Source organism: Cherax quadricarinatus, chromosome 32, assembly GCF_038502225.1.
Source record: "Cherax quadricarinatus isolate ZL_2023a chromosome 32, ASM3850222v1, whole genome shotgun sequence".
NCBI classification, from domain to species: domain Eukaryota; kingdom Metazoa; phylum Arthropoda; class Malacostraca; order Decapoda; family Parastacidae; genus Cherax; species Cherax quadricarinatus.
Window position 1 is genome coordinate 29,918,261 of NC_091323.1, and position 18,507 is coordinate 29,936,767.

Genomic DNA, 18,507 nt, shown 5'->3' on the forward strand with positions numbered 1-18,507 from the left:
GCTGGCACTCTGAACTTTCTTTGGCCCCATGGTGGCTTATTTCACAGTCACAATCAGTAAACAAGCACCAGAATGAATGGATGAATGCACAGGGTATTCCTTACTCAATGAGAGACAGACGCAGACTGAGTGTGATACGTGTGAGGAAGTGGCATCGCCGACGGGGTGGACGCACCTCAAACACTCGATTTCCAAGCGGATGCTCGAAATCTGGGACAAAATTTTCCTGAAAGAAGTGCTCTAAATCCGAATTACTTGATTTCTGGAATTCTCGAAAACCGAGGGTCCACTGTACCACTATACTCTTGTACATTCCCTGCTTTGTCTCCATGGATAATTTTTTTTTTTGTCTCCACAGATATCTCAAAGCACCACTCACCTTCATTAATTCTATGGTTAACCTTGTCCTTCATAAACCCATCCAATAATTATTACCGTATTTCGTAGCTTATAAGATGCTGCTTGTTTTAGTTTCCATGGCTCGGCATCGGACATAACTGGGAGAGCTACAGCCCACCCCACACCCTAAACTTATTGCTCCCATCACTGACCTTCAGTTTATAGGACGCAGGGTGGTTTTTGGAGACATTTTATGGAAAAAAGTGTCAAATAAGCCGCAAAATATGGTAGTTAATATTATGTTCATGGGGAAGCACTAAATCCATTGGGGGTCATCCACTGTCTGAAGAATGAGAAGTAATCAGGTATGATCCATGGAAAAGGAGGAGAGATCAGATCCCATGTATCAAAATCTCTTTACCTGCATCAACCCCTCCCCCCCCCCCTGCCCCCACCATGAATGGCTGGAAAGAGATCTGTGGAGGCAAAGGAATATATGTATACCTGGTTGACATGAAGGCAGTGGAGGCTCTGTTGGCTACCTAGGAGAGGAGATAAAAATGTGGAGAAGCTTTAAACTGCCAAGAAAATCAGGCTTGAAAATATTCTGTATGAGATTTCTGTAAGTGGCAATTAAATAGAGGGTTCAGTAATTATATGTGCTGGGGCTTAATAGACTATACATTTATATTCATGGAAGAGCTGAATGCTTATTACTGTATTATTATTGTTATTATAATTAAGATTAACCACTAAACCCACAAGGGTCATACAGCACTGCAAGGTAGGGTGTGCTAAACACTTAATATGCTTGATTTGAGACTTGTGAGGGTGGAGAGTGTAACAGAGGTAGAGTTAGAAAGGAACCTGAGGAGTGCTAAAGGAGGTACATGTATAATCAAAGTTTTTGTAATAAATTTGTTGCTGTCAAGGAGGGAGTCTGTGTCAAATGTGAGGGCGTCAGCAAGGAGGGAAGATAAAGTGAGAGTGTTAGAGCGGTGACGACATCGGTAGTAAATTCTGTGTGTTCGCTGGTAAACAGGACAGTCCAATAGAATATGGCAAACTGAAATTGGAACCTGACAATTCTTGGAGTGGAACTGAGTGCCTCCATGAGAAAACCAAGAGTGAGACATATATCCAATGCAAAGACAGGAAAATATGGTCTCCCAACCACGACATCAATCGATAAAGATTAAGATTTTATTTCTCTGCAAGGTTACAATGTGTATTTACAATTTTGATTTGTTAAGTACAAAGAGAGCCACTATCGTACCAGGGAATTTCAGGCAGACTTATCGTAGTACATAATAACTACTTAAGTCTAGACAAGATAAGAAGACCAGAATCCTAAACACTGTTTGATAGAATATAACTTACTATAAATCAACTCAGACCAGCATTATTGCCAACAGTTGCGAAGGTGGCTAGAGATTACAGTAAAATAGTCTTGAGAATGAAATACCCCTATATAAAACGTGAAGGTCATGTACCGCGCAGCAGAGTCCTCCTGCTTGTTGCCCTGAACATCCACATGCCCAGGGACCCAGCAGTAAACAATTTCTTTGTTTTTGCTAGTAATGCAGCACAACTGAAGTTTTAAATGAAAAACTAGGAAATGGGGTGAATTAAATTTTTTGATAGCTTGCAAAACACTAAAGGAGTCAGAAACTACCATGAATGTTGATGTAGGCCTGGATGCAATACGTATAATTGCTGTGAGAACCATATTACTGTAATATATTAAAAAAAATACATCAAACCAATAGAGATCATTAACTTTTCATGGCAGAGATAGTGAGGGTAAACTTTGGTATTGGTTTTACTATATCACAGCCTGGTTGATCTGGCACACTGTTGAGTTAGAAATTCACTTTTGTCTTAAATACATACTTTCATACTTGCGCCAGCAATACATATTTGATATTTGCTTCATGGATTGTTATAATTATACCTGTATATTCATAAGCTTTAAACCCAATAGCTGGATGGAATGTGTGTTATGGGGGTGATGGGATGTCTGTTATGTGGACAGTGCTTTCTTGTTTATTTTTAGTAAGTAAGTTTATTTAGGTATACACAAATACAGATACATAGAATTATCATACATAGCAGCATATGTGTAGAGAACCTAGGATAACCCAAAAAAGTCAGACAGAGTGACTTATTTCCATTGGGGTCCTTTCCTACTAATAAATGTGTTGGTGAAATTTTGACATTTAAAACAAAAGTATTTACACTATAGTAATGTATATATGTATGTACATGGTAAAAATTAAAATACCATTATCACAAGATAATTTTACAGGAGCCATGATGATGAACACTGGCAAATTGGTTGCCAGAACTCTACATTGCCAGGATGTTACAGAATTGCAGAAGACACTCAAACATTTGGGTGTGACAAACTGTGTGGTTACAGATATGCTTACAGTTGATTTAGCTAAGGTGATTGTTAAGTTTGTTGCTGTAAATATTTTTAATCTTATAATAAGAAACTTAGTAATAGCATATCATATTAACATATACATGTATTTTGGTTGTGTAGATTCCTTGTGCAAACTTTGTTGATGATTAATCTTTGTCTTAGGAAATGGCTTTAGTTATAAAAAAATATTACTTATGAATTATATTTATATGCCTATCTCTATCTAATGCATCTTTACCTAATGTGTTTTATTGTTAGTGCAGCATAAATTGTCTTTTACAGAACATTTTATAATCTGTTGTTGGTATCTTTGACAGACAATGGCCAAGTCTTTTGACAGAGTAATAATTGATGCACCATGCAGTGGCATTGGTGTAGTACCTCCTGAATCAGGGATCTCAATGTGTAAAGACAGCCGTGATCTGGAGATCATCTGTGAGCGACAGAAACGTCTTATAATTGCAGGAGCTGAATGCCTCAGACATGCTCATAATCGACGGTCCTTCCTGGTGTACACAACCTGCTCTGTCTTGGTAAGAATGATGGCTTCGTTTATCATTTTAAGAAATGCTATTATTTATTATTCTCATGAAGTCGTATATTTTTTTTATTAACACATCGACAGTTTCCCGCCAAGGCAGGGTGGCCTGAAAAAGAAAAACTTTCATCATCATTCACTCCATCACTGTCTTGTCAGAGGCATGCCTACACTACATTTATAAAACTGCAACATTAACACCCCTCCTTCAGAGCGCAGACACTGTACTTCCCATCTCCAGGACTCAAGTCCAGCCTGCCGGTTTTCCTGAATTCCTTCATAAATGTTACCTTGCTTACACTCCAACAGCACTTCAAGTCCTAAAAATAATTTTTCTCCATTCGCTCGTGTCTAACATGCTCACGCATGCTTGCTGGAAGTCCAAGCCCCTAGCACACAAAACCTCCTTTACCCCCTCCCTCCAACCTTTCCTAGGCCGACCCCTACCCTGCCTTCCCTCCACTACAGATTTGTATACTCTTGAAGTCATTCTATTTCGTTCCATCCTACCTACATGTCCAAACCATCTCAATAACCCCTCCTCAGCCCTCTGGATAATAGTTTTGGTAATCCTGCACCTCCTCCTAATCTCCAAACTACAGATTCTCTGCAATATGTTGACACTACACATTGCCCTCAGACATGACATCACTGCCTCCAGCCTTCTCCTTGTCACAACATTCACAACCCATGCCTCACACCCATACAAGAGCATTGGTATAACTATACTCTCATACATTCCCCTCTTTGCTTTGCTTTGTCTCTACAGACTCTTCAGTGCACCACTCACCTTTTTTTCCTCATCAGTTCTGTGATTCACCTCATCCTTCATAGACCCATCTGCTGACACGTCCCCTCCCAGATCTCTGTACACATTCACCTCCATACTCTCCCTCCAATCTGATATCCAGTCTTCCGTAACCTAATTTTTTTTGTTATCCTCATCACCTTACTGTTTCCTATGTTCACTTTTAACTTCCTTCTTTTACATACCCCACCAAACTCATCAACCAACCACTGCAACTTCTCTTCAGAATCTCCCAAAAACAGTGTCATCAGCAAAGAGCATCTGTGCCAACTCCCACTTTGTGTTAGATTCTTTATCTCTTAACCCCACACCTCTTGCCAACACCCGAGCATTCACTTCTCTTACTACTTCTTCTATAAATATACCGAACAACCATGGTGACATCACACATCCTTGTCTAAGACCTACTTTTACTGGAAAATAATACCCCTCTTGCCTACATTCTCTTACCTGAGCCTCACTATCCTCGTAAAAACTTTTCACTGCTTTCAGTAACCTACCTCTTATTCCATACATTTGCAACATCTGCCACATATCCCCCATATCCACTCTATCATATGCCTTTTCCAAATTCATAAATGCCACAAAAACCTCTTCACCCTTATGCAAATACTGTTCACCTATGTGTTTCACTGCAAACACTTGGTCTACACACCCCTACCTTTCCTAAAGCTGCCTTGTTCATCTGCTATCCTGCTCTCCATCTTACTCATAATTCTATCAATAATAACTCTACCATACACTTTCCCAGGTATACTCAACAGACTTGTTTTTTTTTTTTTTTTAACAAGTTGGCCATTTCCCACCGAGGCAGGGTGACCCAAAAAGAGAGAAAATCCCCAAAAAGAAAATACTTTCATCATCATTCAACACTTTTACCTCACTCATACATAATCACTGTTTTTGCAGAGGTGCCCAGAACACAACAGTTTAGAAGCATATATGTATAAAGATACACAACATTTATTTTTTTTTATTATCACACTGGCCGATTCCCACCAAGGCAGGGTGGCCCGAAAAAGAAAAACTTTCACCATCATTCACTCCATCACTGTCTTGCCAGAAGGGTGCTTTACACTACAGTTTTTAAACTGCAACATTAACACCCCTCCTTCAGAGTGCAGGCACTGTACTTCCCATCTCCAGGACTCAAGTCCGGCCTGCCGGTTTCCCTGAACCCCTTCATAAATGTTACTTTGCTCACACTCCAACAGCACGTCAAGTATTAAAAACCATTTGTCTCCATTCACTCCTATCGAACACGCTCACGCATGCCTGCTGGAAGTCCAAGCCCCTCGCACACAAAACCTTTACATCCTCCCTCCAACCTTTCCTAGGCCGACCCCTACCCTGCCTTCCTTCCACTACAGGCTGATACACTCTTGAAGTTATTCTGTTTCGCTCCATTCTCTCCACATGTCCGAACCACCTCAACAACCCTTCCTCAGCCCTCTGGACAACAGTTTTGGTAATCCCGCACCTCCTCCTAACTTCCAAACTACGAATTCTCTGCATTATATTCACACCACACATTGCTCTCAGACATGACATCTCCACTGCCTCCAGCCTTCTCCTCGCTGCAACATTCATCACCCATGCTTCACACCCATATAAGAGCGTTGGTAAAACTATACTCTCAGACATTCCCCTCTTTGCCTCCAAGGACAAAGTTCTTTGTCTCCACAGACTCCTAAGTGCACCACTCACTCTTTTCTCCTCATCAATTCTATGATTCACCTCATCTTTCATAGACCCATCCGCTGACACGTCCACTCCCAAATATCTGAATACATTCACCTCCTCCATACTCTCTCCCTCCAATCTGATATCCAATCTTTCATCACCTAATCTTTTTGTTATCCTCATAACCTTACTCTTTCCTGTATTCACTTTCAATTTTCTTCTTTTGCACACCCTACCAAATTCATCCACCAATCTCTGCAACTTCTCTTCAGAATCTCCCAAGAGCACAGTGTCATCAGCAAAGAGCAACTGTGACAACTCCCACTTTATGTGTGATTCTTTATCTTTTAACTCCACACCTCTTGCCAAGACCTTCCCATTTACTTCTCTTACAACCCTCCAAAACTGCCAATATGCCATTGTACTTCCCATTTCCAGTACTCAAGTCCGGCTATATAAAAATAACCGGTTTCCCTGAATCCCTTCACTAAATATTACCCTGCTCACACTCCAACAGCTAGTCAGGTCCCAAATACCATTTGTCTCCATTCACTCCTATCTAACACGCTCACGCATGCTTGCTCGCCCAAGAAACCTCCTTTACCCCCTCCCTGTAATCTTTTCGAGGATGACCCCTACCCCGCCTTCCTTCCCCTACAGATTTATATGCTCTCCATGTCATTCTACTTTAATCCATTCTCTCTAAATGACCAAACCACCTCAACAACCCCTCTTCAGCCCTCTGACTAATACCTTTATTAACTCTACACCTTCTCCTAATTTCCACACTCCGAATTCTCTGCATAATATTTACACCACACATTGCCCTTAGACAGGACATCACTGCCTCCAGCTGCCTCCTCGCTGCAGCATTTACAACCCAGGCTTCACACCCATATAAGAGTGTTGGTATCACTATACTTTCATACATTCCCTTCTTTGCCTCTGTACATAATGTTTTATTGTCTCCACATATACTACCTCAATGCACCACTCACGTTTTTTCCTTCATCAATTCTAAGGTTAGCCTCATCCTTCATACATCCATCCACTGACACGTCAACTCCCAAGTACATGTATCTAAAAACATTCACTTCTTCCATACTCCTCCTTCCCAATTTGATATCCAATTTTTCTTTATCTAAAGCATTTGATACCCTCATCACCTTACTCTTTTCTATGTTCACTTTCAACTTTCTACCTTTACACTCTCCCAAACTTGTCCACTAACCTTTGCAATTTTTTCTTTAGAATCTCCCATAAGCACAGTAATATCAGCAAAAAGTAACTGTGTCAATTCCCATTTTATATTTGATTCCCCATAATTTAATCCCACCCCTCTCCTGAACACCCTAACATTTACTTCTTTTACATACCCGTCTATAAATATATTAAACAACCATGGTGACATTACACATCCCTGTCTAAGACCTACTTTTACTGGGAAGTAGTATCCCTCTCTTCTACACACCCTAACCTGAGCCTCACTATCCTCATAAAAAACTCTTTACAGCATTTAGTAACTTACCACCTATTCCATACACTTGCAACATCTGCCACATTGCTCCCCTATCCACTCTGTCATATGCCTTTTCTAAATCCATAAATGCAATAAAAACTTCCCTACCTTTATCTAAATACTGTTCACATATATGCTTCAATGTAAACACTTGATCTACACATCCCCTACCCACTCTAAAACCTCCTTGCTCATCTGCAATCCTACATTCTGTCTTACCTCTAATTCTTTCACTAATAACCCTCCCGTACACTTTTCCTGGTATACTCAGTAAACTTATTCCTATATAATTTTTACAATCTCTTTTGTCCCCCTTCCCTTTATATAAAGGGACTATACATGCTCTCTGCCAATCCCTAGGTACCTTCCCTTCTTTCATACATATATTAAACAAAAATACCAATCACTTCAACACTATATCCCCCCTGCTTTTAACATTTCTGTCATGATCCCGTAAGTTCCTGTTGCATTACCCCCTTTCATTCTACATAATGCCTCACACACCTCCCCCACACTCACATCCTGCTCTCCTTCACTCCTACAAGATGGTATACCTCCCTGGCCAATGCATGAAATTACTGCCTCCCTTTCTTCGTCGACATTTAAAGGTTCCTCAAAATATTCCCGCCACCCACCCAATACCTCCATCTCCCCATCTACTAACTCCCCTACTCTGTTTTTAACTGACAAAACCATTCATTCTATTTTTTTCTTATTTTTGTTAAAATTTCTTGACAGTGCCTCTCCCACTCTATCATCTGCTCTCCTTTTACATTCTCTCACCACTCTCTTCACCTTTCTTTTACTCTCCATATACTCTGCTCTTCTTATAACACTTTTGCTTTGTAAAAACCTCTCATAAGCTACCTTTTTCTCTTTTATCACACCCTTTACTTCATCATTCCACCAATCACTCCTCTTTCCTCCTGCACCCACCCTCCTATAGCCACAAACTTCTGCCCCACATTCTAATACTGCATTTTTAAAACTCATCCAACCCTCTTCAACCCCCCCACTACTCATACTTGCACCAGCCCACCTTTCTGCCAATAGCTGCTTATATCTCACCCGAACTTCTTCCTCCCTTAGTTTATACACTTTTGCCTCTCTGTTACTTGTTGCCATTTTCCTCTTATCCCATCTATCTCTAACTGTAGCTACAACTAAATAATGATTTGATATATCAGTTGCCCCTTGTTGCGGCCCCTGCCAAACTAGCGGTTAAATAGTTAACCTGCCGGCCGGCAGTACCACTGGGTACGTCATCAAACCCAATGTGGGGGCTGTTGAGCCGGCCTTAGAGCAGTAAGTTCCTGAGTGCCTCACGGTGCACATCTAAGCAGTAGGTACCTGACCACCTAAGGGTACAGTCTACTGGCTTTAGTAACAGTATGTACCTGAGCGCCTCAGGATACGCACCTAAGCAGTAGGTACCTGCACACCTAAGGGTACACGTCTACTGGCTTCAACATTAAGTACCTGAACTCCTCAGGGTACACGTCTATGCAGTAGGTACCTGACCACCGAATCGTACCTATCTACTGGCGTTAGAAGAACCGCTCACTGCAGCTCACTGAGTCTGTTGGCCTCAGTTACTTGACGGCCGCATTCAGTGAGCTTGCAGCATGGTGTTCGGCTAGCGGTGTGTCAACCGCCTTTGGAAAGGATTTACTGGACTACCGGTGATGTCTGTGGACTCACCGTCTACGCTGATCAACTGTGGGCCGGAATCATCAGATGCTGTTTGGTGGGACATTACATGAAGAAAAGGTTGGAGTGTTAGACTGAACTGGGCCAGGACCGTAGTGTGACACTTAGGAACGTATGATGGAGTGGAACACTGAGATATGCACAGGACCGTAGTGGAACACTGAGATGAAAAGGGTGTCGTGGGACACTGAAGATGGCCTGGTTGTAGTGTACACTGAATAGTATCGTGTGACTGGCCTCGTGTCGTGAGAAGCAGTTGATTGTAATTTATTATTATACAAATGTTATTTATAATTTATTATTTTAGCATAGAGATATATATATATATAGTGACACAATAGTGTCAAGAGTTGTACCCTGTGTAGGGTTATTAATTATTTATTATTTTAGTAAAATGCTGATTATAATTTATTATAGTAACATGTACATATTATTATATCATAGTTCAAATACCTCTAGACCAAAGATAGTTGATTTTTATATATTAAAGATTAATTTATTAATGTGTGTATTTATGTATCCCGAACTCTGTATTACAAAAGGAGTAAATCTTACCATCTTCTTTTAAAAATTACTTTTTTGTAATATATGGGGGCCTGTCCGGGAGGATAATGATTATCTAGAATGATTTCTGGATGATCATATCCGGGATGACGGTTCGGGATACATATTACATTGATCTTTTGTGTTGGTCCTTTTGTGGTGGGGGTGTTGCGGCCCCTGCCAAACTAGCGGTTAAATAGTTAACCTGCCGGCCGGCAGTACCACTGGGTACGTCATCAAACCCAATGTGGGGGCTGCTGAGCCGGCCTTAGAGCAGTAAGTTCCTGAGTGCCTCACGGTGCACATCTAAGCAGTAGGTACCTGACCACCTAAGGGTACAGTCTACTGGCTTTAGTAACAGTATGTACCTGAGCGCCTCAGGATACGCACCTAAGCAGTAGGTACCTGCACACCTAAGGGTACACGTCTACTGGCTTCAACATTAAGTACCTGAACTCCTCAGGGTACACGTCTATGCAGTAGGTACCTGACCACCGAATCGTACCTATCTACTGGCGTTAGAAGAACCGCTCACTGCAGCTCACTGAGTCTGTTGGCCTCAGTTACTTGACGGCCGCATTCAGTGAGCTTGCAGCATGGTGTTCGGCTAGCGGTGTGTCAACCGCCTTTGGAGAGGATTTACTGGACTACCGGTGATGTCTGTGGACTCACCGTCTACGCTGATCAACTGTGGGCTGGAATCATCAGATGCTGTTTGGTGGGACATTACATGAAGAAAAGGTTGGAGTGTTACACTGAACTGGGCCAGGACCGTAGTGTGACACTTAGGAACGTATGATGGAGTGGAACACTGAGATATGCACAGGACCGTAGTGGAACACTGAGATGAAAAGGGTGTCGTGGGACACTGAAGATGGCCTGGTTGTAGTGTACACTGAATAGTATCGTGTGACTGGCCTCGTGTCGTGAGAAGCAGTTGATTGTAATTTATTATTATACAAATGTTATTTATAATTTATTATTTTAGCATAGAGATATATATATATATAGTGACACAATAGTGTCAAGAGTTGTACCCTGTGTAGGGTTATTAATTATTTATTATTTTAGTAAAATGCTGATTATAATTTATTATAGTAACATGTACATATTATTATATCATAGTTCAAATACCTCTAGACCAAAGATAGTTGATTTTTATATATTAAAGATTAATTTATTAATGTGTGTATTTATGTATCCCGAACTCTGTATTACAAAAGGAGTAAATCTTACCATCTTCTTTTAAAAATTACTTTTTTGTAATACCTCTCTATAAACATGTACATCCTGGAACCTACCCATCAACCTTTTATCCACCAATATATAATCTAACAAACTACTTTCATTATGTGCTATATCATACCTTGTATATTTATTTATCCTCTTTTTCATAAAATATGTATTACTTATTACCAAACCTCTTTCTACACATAGTTCAATTAAAGGCTCCCCATTTTCATTTACCCCTGGCACCCCAAATTTATCTACTACTCCCGCCACAACATTTTTACCCACTTTAGGATTGAAATCCCCAACCACAAGTACTCTCACACTTGGTTCAAAACTCCCCATGCATTCACTCACCAATTCCCAAAACCTCTTCCTCTCTCCTCTACACTTTCTCTCTTCTCCAGGTGCATATATGCTTACAATAACCCACTTTTCACATCCAACCTTTAATTTACTCCACATAATCCTTGAATTTATACATTTATACTCCCTCTTTTCCTGCCATAGCTTATCCTTCAACATTATTGCTACTTCTTTAGCTCTAACTCTATGTGAAACCCCTGACCTAATCCCATTTACTTCTCTCCACTGAAACTCTCCCACCCCCTTCAGCCTTGTTTCACATCCAGCTTCTTCTCATTCTTAGCATCCACAATCATCTCTTTCTTATCATCCGCACAACATCCACACACATTCAGACAATTTACTTCTTCTTTTTAGTAATCTGTACAGGAAAAGGGGTTACTAGCCCATTGTTCCGGCATTTTAGTTGAGTTTTACAACACGCATGGCTTACAGAGGAAAGATTCTTATTCCACTTCCCCATGGATATAAAAGGAAAAGTAATAATAACAAGAATTATTAAGATAAAATCAAAGAAAACTCAGATGAGTGTGTATAAATAAACGTGTACATGTTTATGTAGTGTGACCTAAGTGTAAGTAGAAGTAGCAAGACGTGGCTGTAATCTTGCATATTTATGAGACAGACAAAAGACACCAGCAATTCTACCATCATGTAAAATAATTACAGGCTCTCATTTTACAACTCAGCAGACTTATTCCCCTATAATTTTTACACTCTTTTGTCCCCCTTGCCTTTATACAAAGGAACTGTGCAAGCTCTCTGCCAATCCCTAGGTACCTTACCCTCTTCCATACATTTATTAAATAAAAATGTTAATACCTAGGAAATGGGAAGCAATTAAGTTTGGTCCAAGGAAGGGGAGGGTAGCCCTTGCAGGCATCTTTAATTTAGTTCAAGGACTTGATAGATGAATGAGAGAAAATAGTGGTTACTCAAAACTCCTTTGTGAGAGTTTTTCATGCTGCTAGCTGTATAGTCCTTGTGGCTTAGCGCTTCTTTTTGATTATAATAATAATAATTCATGCTGCTAATTTTATCAGAAACATAAAAATATGTGCAGTATTAAAACTGATTATTCTTCTGAAAGAACCACACTGGAGATCTGAGTTTGAGATCTGAGTTTGATTCCCTGCAGTACTTGATTTTCAAAATGCTGTACCATGAGGGATTGTGAAATTTTAGTTTGTTGTAGACAGGAGTGTTAAGGAACAATGGATCATGTTACAAAGCACTGGTTTCTTATCCTGATTATTATAATCAGAGGAATGCTAAATCCACAGGGGTCTTACAGCAGATAGATTATTATTATAATAAAAAAGAAGCGCTAAGCCACAAGGGCTATACAGCGCTGCACAGCAGATAGAAAATATGGGCAATTAGGGAAGAATATGTCCACTTCCTTGGTTCAAGAGTCCCTCACCAGCATTAGAGGCACCTCCCTTGACAGGTACCCCTACTTGCTTTTTTATTTCTTAAGTAAAAACACCAGTTTCAGTATTCTTTCTTGTTTGTGGGACAATTGGTAGAGTAGCTCCTATACAGAAAATCCTCACTTTAGGTTCCTTACAATACATTTTGATTTTCAGTGCATTTCGCAATTTAAAAAACTCAATGTTTACAGACAAATGTGAAGATCACATTAATAGGTATTGTTGCAAGAGTAAGATTTGTTTGTACAAACCATCTTAAGTACTAGGAAAACATATTTGAGGTATTCACATATACCTATACCAGTAATATTAATTCAACTATGCCAGTACTTTTATTCTTATGGTTTGTTTCATCAGGTTGAAGAGAATGAAGATGTGATTCAGCATCTGCTAGACAGTAGACCAGAAATGGAGGTAATTCCAACTGGAGTTTCTCTAGGTGTTCCTGGCTTCAGTCACTTTCGTGGACGCAGGTATGGTTGGCTCGCAAGTCATGATTTATATTTACTATTTTAATAGTTTATTCAAACAATAGAGGATTATTATTACCATTACACAAGAAAAGAAGCTCAACCCACATAGGTTATTCAGCACTGTTAAATAATGTAGGAGAAGTGGGTCATAATAAGCGTGTATGCACCTGGAGAAGAGAGGAATGCAGAGGAGAGAGAGAGATTTTGGGAGATGTTAAGTGAATGTATAGGAGCCTTTGAACCAAGTGAGAGAGTGATTGTGGTAGGGGACATGAAAGCTAAAGTAGGAGAAACTTTTAGAGAGGGTGTGGTGGGTAAGTTTGGGGTGCCAGGTGTAAATGATAATGGGAGCCCTTTGATTGAACTTTGTATAGAAAGGGGTTTAGTTATAGGTAATACATATTTTAAGAAAAAGAGGATAAATAAGTATACAAGATATGATGTAGGGCGAAATGACAGTATTTTGTTGGATTATGTATTGGTAGATAAAAGACTGTTGAGTAGACTTCAGGATGTACATGTTTATAGAGGGGCCACAGATATATCAGATCACTTTCTAGTTGTAGCTACACTGAGAGTAAAAGGTAGATGGGATACAAGGAGAATAGAAGCATCAGGGAAGAGAGAGGTGAAGGTTTATAAACTAAAAGAGGAGGCAGTTAGGGTAAGATATAAACAGCTATTGGAGGATAGATGGGCTAATGAGAGCATAGGCAATGGGGTCGAAGAGGTATGGGGTAGGTTTAAAAATGTAGTGTTCGAGTGTTCAGCAGAAGTTTGTGGTTACAGGAAAGTGGGTGCGGGAGGGAAGAGGAGCGATTGGTGGAATGATGATGTAAAGAGAGTAGTAAGGGAGAAAAAGTTAGCATATGAGAAGTTTTTACAAAGTAGAAGTGATGCAAGGAGGGAAGAGTATATGGAGAAAAAGAGAGAGGTTAAGAGAGTGGTGAAGCAATGTAAAAAGAGAGCAAATAAGAGAGTGGGCGAGATGTTATCAACAAATTTTGTTGAAAATAAGAAAAAGTTTTGGAGTGAGATTAACAAGTTAAGAAAGCTTAGAGAACAAATGGATTTGTCAGTTAAAAATAGGAGAGGAGAGTTATTAAATGGAGAGTTAGAGGTATTGGGAAGATGGAGGGAATATTTTGAGGAATTGTTAAATGTTGATGAAGATAGGGAAGCTGTGATTTCGTATAGGACAAGGAGGAATAACATCTTGTAGGAGTGAGGAAGAGCCAGTTGTGAGTGTGGGGGAAGTTCGTGAGGCAGTAGGTAAAATAAAAGGGGGTAAGGCAGCCGGGATTGATGGGATAAAGATAGAAATGTTAAAAGCAGGTGGGGATATAGTTTTGGAGTGGTTGGTGTAATTATTTAATAAATGTATGGAAGAGGGTAAGGTACCTAGGGATTGGCAGAGAGCATGCATAGTTCCTTTGTATAAAGGCAAAGAGGATAAAAGAGAGTGCAAAAATTATAGGGGGATAAGTCTGCTGAGTATACCTGGTAAAGTGTATGGTAGAGTTATTATTGAAAGAATTAAGAGTAAGACGGAGAATAGGATAGCAGATGAACAAGGAGGCTTTAGGAAAGGTAGGGGGTGTGTGGACCAGGTGTTTACAGTGAAACATATAAGTGAACAGTATTTAGATAAGGCTAAAGAGGTCTTTGTGGCATTTATGGATTTGGAAAAGGCATATGACAGGGTGGATAGGGGGGCAATGTGGCAGATGTTGCAAATGTATGGTGTAGGAGGTAGGTTACTGAAAGCAGTGAAGAGTTTTTACGAGGATAGTGAGGCTCAAGTTAGAGTATGTAGGAAAGAGGGAAATTATTTCCCAGTAAAAGTAGGCCTTAGACAAGGATGTGTGATGTCTTCGTGGTTGTTTAATATATTTATAGATGGGGTTGTAAGAGAAGTAAATGCGAGGGTCTTGGCAAGAGGCGTGAAGTTAAAAGATAAAGAATCACACACAAAGTGGGAGTTGTCACAGCTGCTCTTTGCTGATGACACTGTGCTCTTGGGAGATTCTGAAGAGAAGTTGCAGAGATTGGTGGATGAATTTGGTAGGGTGTGCAAAAGAAGAAAATTAAAGGTGAATACAGGAAAGAGTAAGGTTATGAGGATAACAAAAAGATTAGGTGATGAAAGATTGAATATCAGATTGGAGGGAGAGAGTATGGAGAAGGTGAATGTATTCAGATATTTGGGAGTGGACGTGTCAGCGGATGGGTCTATGAAAGATGAGGTGAATCATAGAATTGATGAGGGGAAAAGAGTGAGTGGTGCACTTAGGAGTCTGTGGAGACAAAGAACTTTGTCCTTGGAGGCAAAGAGGGGAATGCATGAGAGTATAGTTTTACCAACGCTCTTATATGGGTGTGAAGCATGGGTGATGAGTGTTGCAGCGAGGAGAAGGCTGGAGGCAGTGGAGATGTCATGTCTGAGGGCAATGTGTGGTGTGAATATAATGCAGAGAATTCGTAGTTTGGAAGTTAGGAGGAGGTGCGGGATTACCAAAACTGTTGTCCAGAGGGCTGAGGAAGGGTTGTTGAGGTGGTTTGGACATGTAGAGAGAATGGAGCGAAACAGAATGACTTCAAGAGTGTATCAGTCTGTAGTGGAAGGAAGGCGGGGTAGGGGTCGGCCTAGGAAAGGTTGGAGAGAGGGGGTAAAGGAGGTTTTGTGTGCGAGGGGGTTGGACTTCCAGCAGGCATGCGTGAGCGTGTTTGATAGGAGTGAATGGAGACAAATGGTTTTTAATACTTGACGTGCTGTTGGAGTGTGAGCAAAGTAACATTTATGAAGAGGTTCAGGGAAACCGGCAGGCCGGACTTGAGTCCTGGAGATGGGAAGTACAGTGCCTGCACTCTGAAGGAGGGGTGTTAATATTGCAGTTTAAAAACTGTAGTGTAGAGCACCCTTCTGGCAAGACAGTGATGGAGTGAATGATGGTGAAAGTTTTTCTTTTTCGGGCCACCCTGCCTTGGTGGGAGTCGGCCAGTGTGATAATAATAAAAAAAAAAAATGGTACAATACATATCCACCTTTCCTGTCTCCACTTGTAAATTTGCTACACCTTTTACTATTATTTTAACATTTTATTTGCTTCCATTCCACTTCCACTACTGAGGTACCTGTAGTCAGCAAGGAGCTATATTTTTTATTTTTTTATTTTATTTTCAGTGCTTGTACCCCATTCCATGTCTCCCATTCTGTGAAGAGGTTTATAGTTATGACTTCATCCTAATTTATTAATGTTTTCTTTATATAATTTTGTGATTATTATGTCTTTCTCTCTTGAGAGAGAGAGAGGCAAGTGAAAGGATTCATTGTGTGAATATCTCCCATTGCGGTGCTATGGTTACTTTCTCACCAGCCAATGGGGATTGAATCATCATCAGTGCTACTAGAGGTTACCTGCAGATTCAGAATACTTTTTTTAATTACTGTATTTCAGAAGTTTATTACAAACTAACATATTTGAAAATGCAGTTCTCTGCATACAGTAGCATACTTATTGAACATGAAATTTTGTGGCTGATGAGTTGTACATGATTATCCTGTAACAAAATTGGTTAAAATGGTGTAAGGATGGTATAGCAGACTGACCTTTCATTCCTCAAATTTTTATCTGTTGAAAGTGCCACTTAGTGTAATTATCCTCATTAGTTTTTCTTCTTAGGTTCAGTGAGGATATGTGCTTCACCAGACGAATATATACCCATCAGAATCACATGGATGGAGTGTTCCTAGCAAAGCTGTCATTCAGTCATACAGATAAAGAATATTTTTCTTAAAAAGTTTAGGACTTTTAGAACAACATATAAGGAAAATGGCTTAATATTTAGACGTTTTTGTTATTATGTTCCTGGGAAGCACTAAACCTGTAGGGTCATACAGTGCCAGAGAAACCAGATTTAATCCCAGGAAAGGGAGGGTAGAGACAATTATCTGGATCGAGAGCTTTTCACCTGCATCTAGGCACCTCTCTTGAAAGATAGACCTTTCATTTCCTTTGAAAATGGTGCCTTTTTGCTGCTGAAAGACTCTTAATCCAAGGAATTGGATTTCTTTTCCCCCACCCTGTTTAAATCAGATTACCTCCTAAGCTGTATAACCTCTGCAGTTTTAGAGCTTGCCTATAAGTATTATTATTGAACCTTTAGTGGTGAAATGGTACAGATCTTGTATAACTGTTTCAATACCTAATAGGAATTTTAAGTGTACTTTCATATCTAGTATTATTGGATTCATAAAATCAGGCATTTTGATTACTTTTTTGTTGAAGTTCTACCAAAGCTGTCATTCAGTCATACAGATAAAGAATATTTTTCTTAAAAAGTTTAGGACTTTTAGAACAACATATAAGGAAAATGGCTTAATATTTAGACGTTTTTGTTATTATGTTCCTGGGAAGCACTAAACCTGTAGGGTCATACAGTGCCAGAGAAACCAGATTTAATCCCAGGAAAGGGAGGGTAGAGACAATTATCTGGATCGAGAGCTTTTCACCTGCATCTAGGCACCTCTCTTGAAAGATAGACCTTTCATTTCCTTTGAAAATGGTGCCTTTTTGCTGCTGAAAGACTCTTAATCCAAGGAATTGGATTTCTCTTCCCCCACCCTGTTTAAATCAGATTACCTCCTAAGCTGTATAACCTCTGCAGTTTTAGAGCTTGCCTATAAGTATTATTATTGAACCTTTAGTGGTGAAATGCTACAGATCTTGTATAACTGTTTCAATACCTAATAGGAATTTTAAGTGTACTTTCATATCTAGTATTATTGGATTCATAAAATCAGGCATTTTGATTACTTTTTTGTTGAAGTTCTACCATGATTCACTAATCATCCCAATCTCAAGAGATCATGCAAATGAATGTCACCAATTCAAAGTTTATTCTTTATAAGGATTACAATGCTGAGTTTACGGAATTTGGTTATTGTGTAGTTTACATGTAGTAAAATAATAATGGATATACAAGACACTAAAAGGATTTTTTATTTATTTTTGTTCTCCAGACCCCATACTAATTCAATGCAGTAAAATTAATTTAACAATTATAGGTTGTTAAATGTACCAAGAAGCAAAATTTTTATTTAAACTATACATGTACTTGGAGAGGGTTTCGGGGGTCAGTGCCTCTGCGGTTCAGTCTTAGACCAGGTCTTGTGGTGGATCAGGGTCTGATCAACCAGGCTGTTACTGCTGGCCGCATGCAGATTGACGTATGAACCATAGCCTGGCTGGTCAGGTACTGACTTAAGGTGCCTGTCCAGTGCCTTCTTGAAGACAGCCAGGGGTCTATTGGTAATCCCCCTGATGTATGCTGGGAAGCAGTTGAATAGTCTTGGGCCCCGGACACTTATTATGTTGTCTCATTGTACTCGTGACGCCTCTGCCTTTCATTGGGGGAATGTTGCATCTCTTGCTGA

The 18,507-nt window shown here is 39.9% G+C and overlaps 1 protein-coding gene across 1 annotated transcript in view; it reads left to right on the forward strand.

The window, feature by feature from the left end:
• LOC128690263 (uncharacterized) overlaps positions 1 to 18,078 on the forward strand; it is a 72,423-nt gene extending 54,345 nt beyond the window's left edge. The window contains exons 10-13 of the mRNA XM_070090577.1: positions 2,648 to 2,787; positions 3,085 to 3,300; positions 12,955 to 13,070; positions 16,754 to 18,078. Coding sequence (XP_069946678.1) covers positions 2,648 to 2,787; positions 3,085 to 3,300; positions 12,955 to 13,070; positions 16,754 to 16,868 — 587 coding nt within the window. The 3' untranslated portion in view covers positions 16,869 to 18,078. The remainder of the gene's footprint in view (positions 1 to 2,647; positions 2,788 to 3,084; positions 3,301 to 12,954; positions 13,071 to 16,753) is intronic.
• Positions 18,079 to 18,507: the final 429 nt, after the last annotated feature.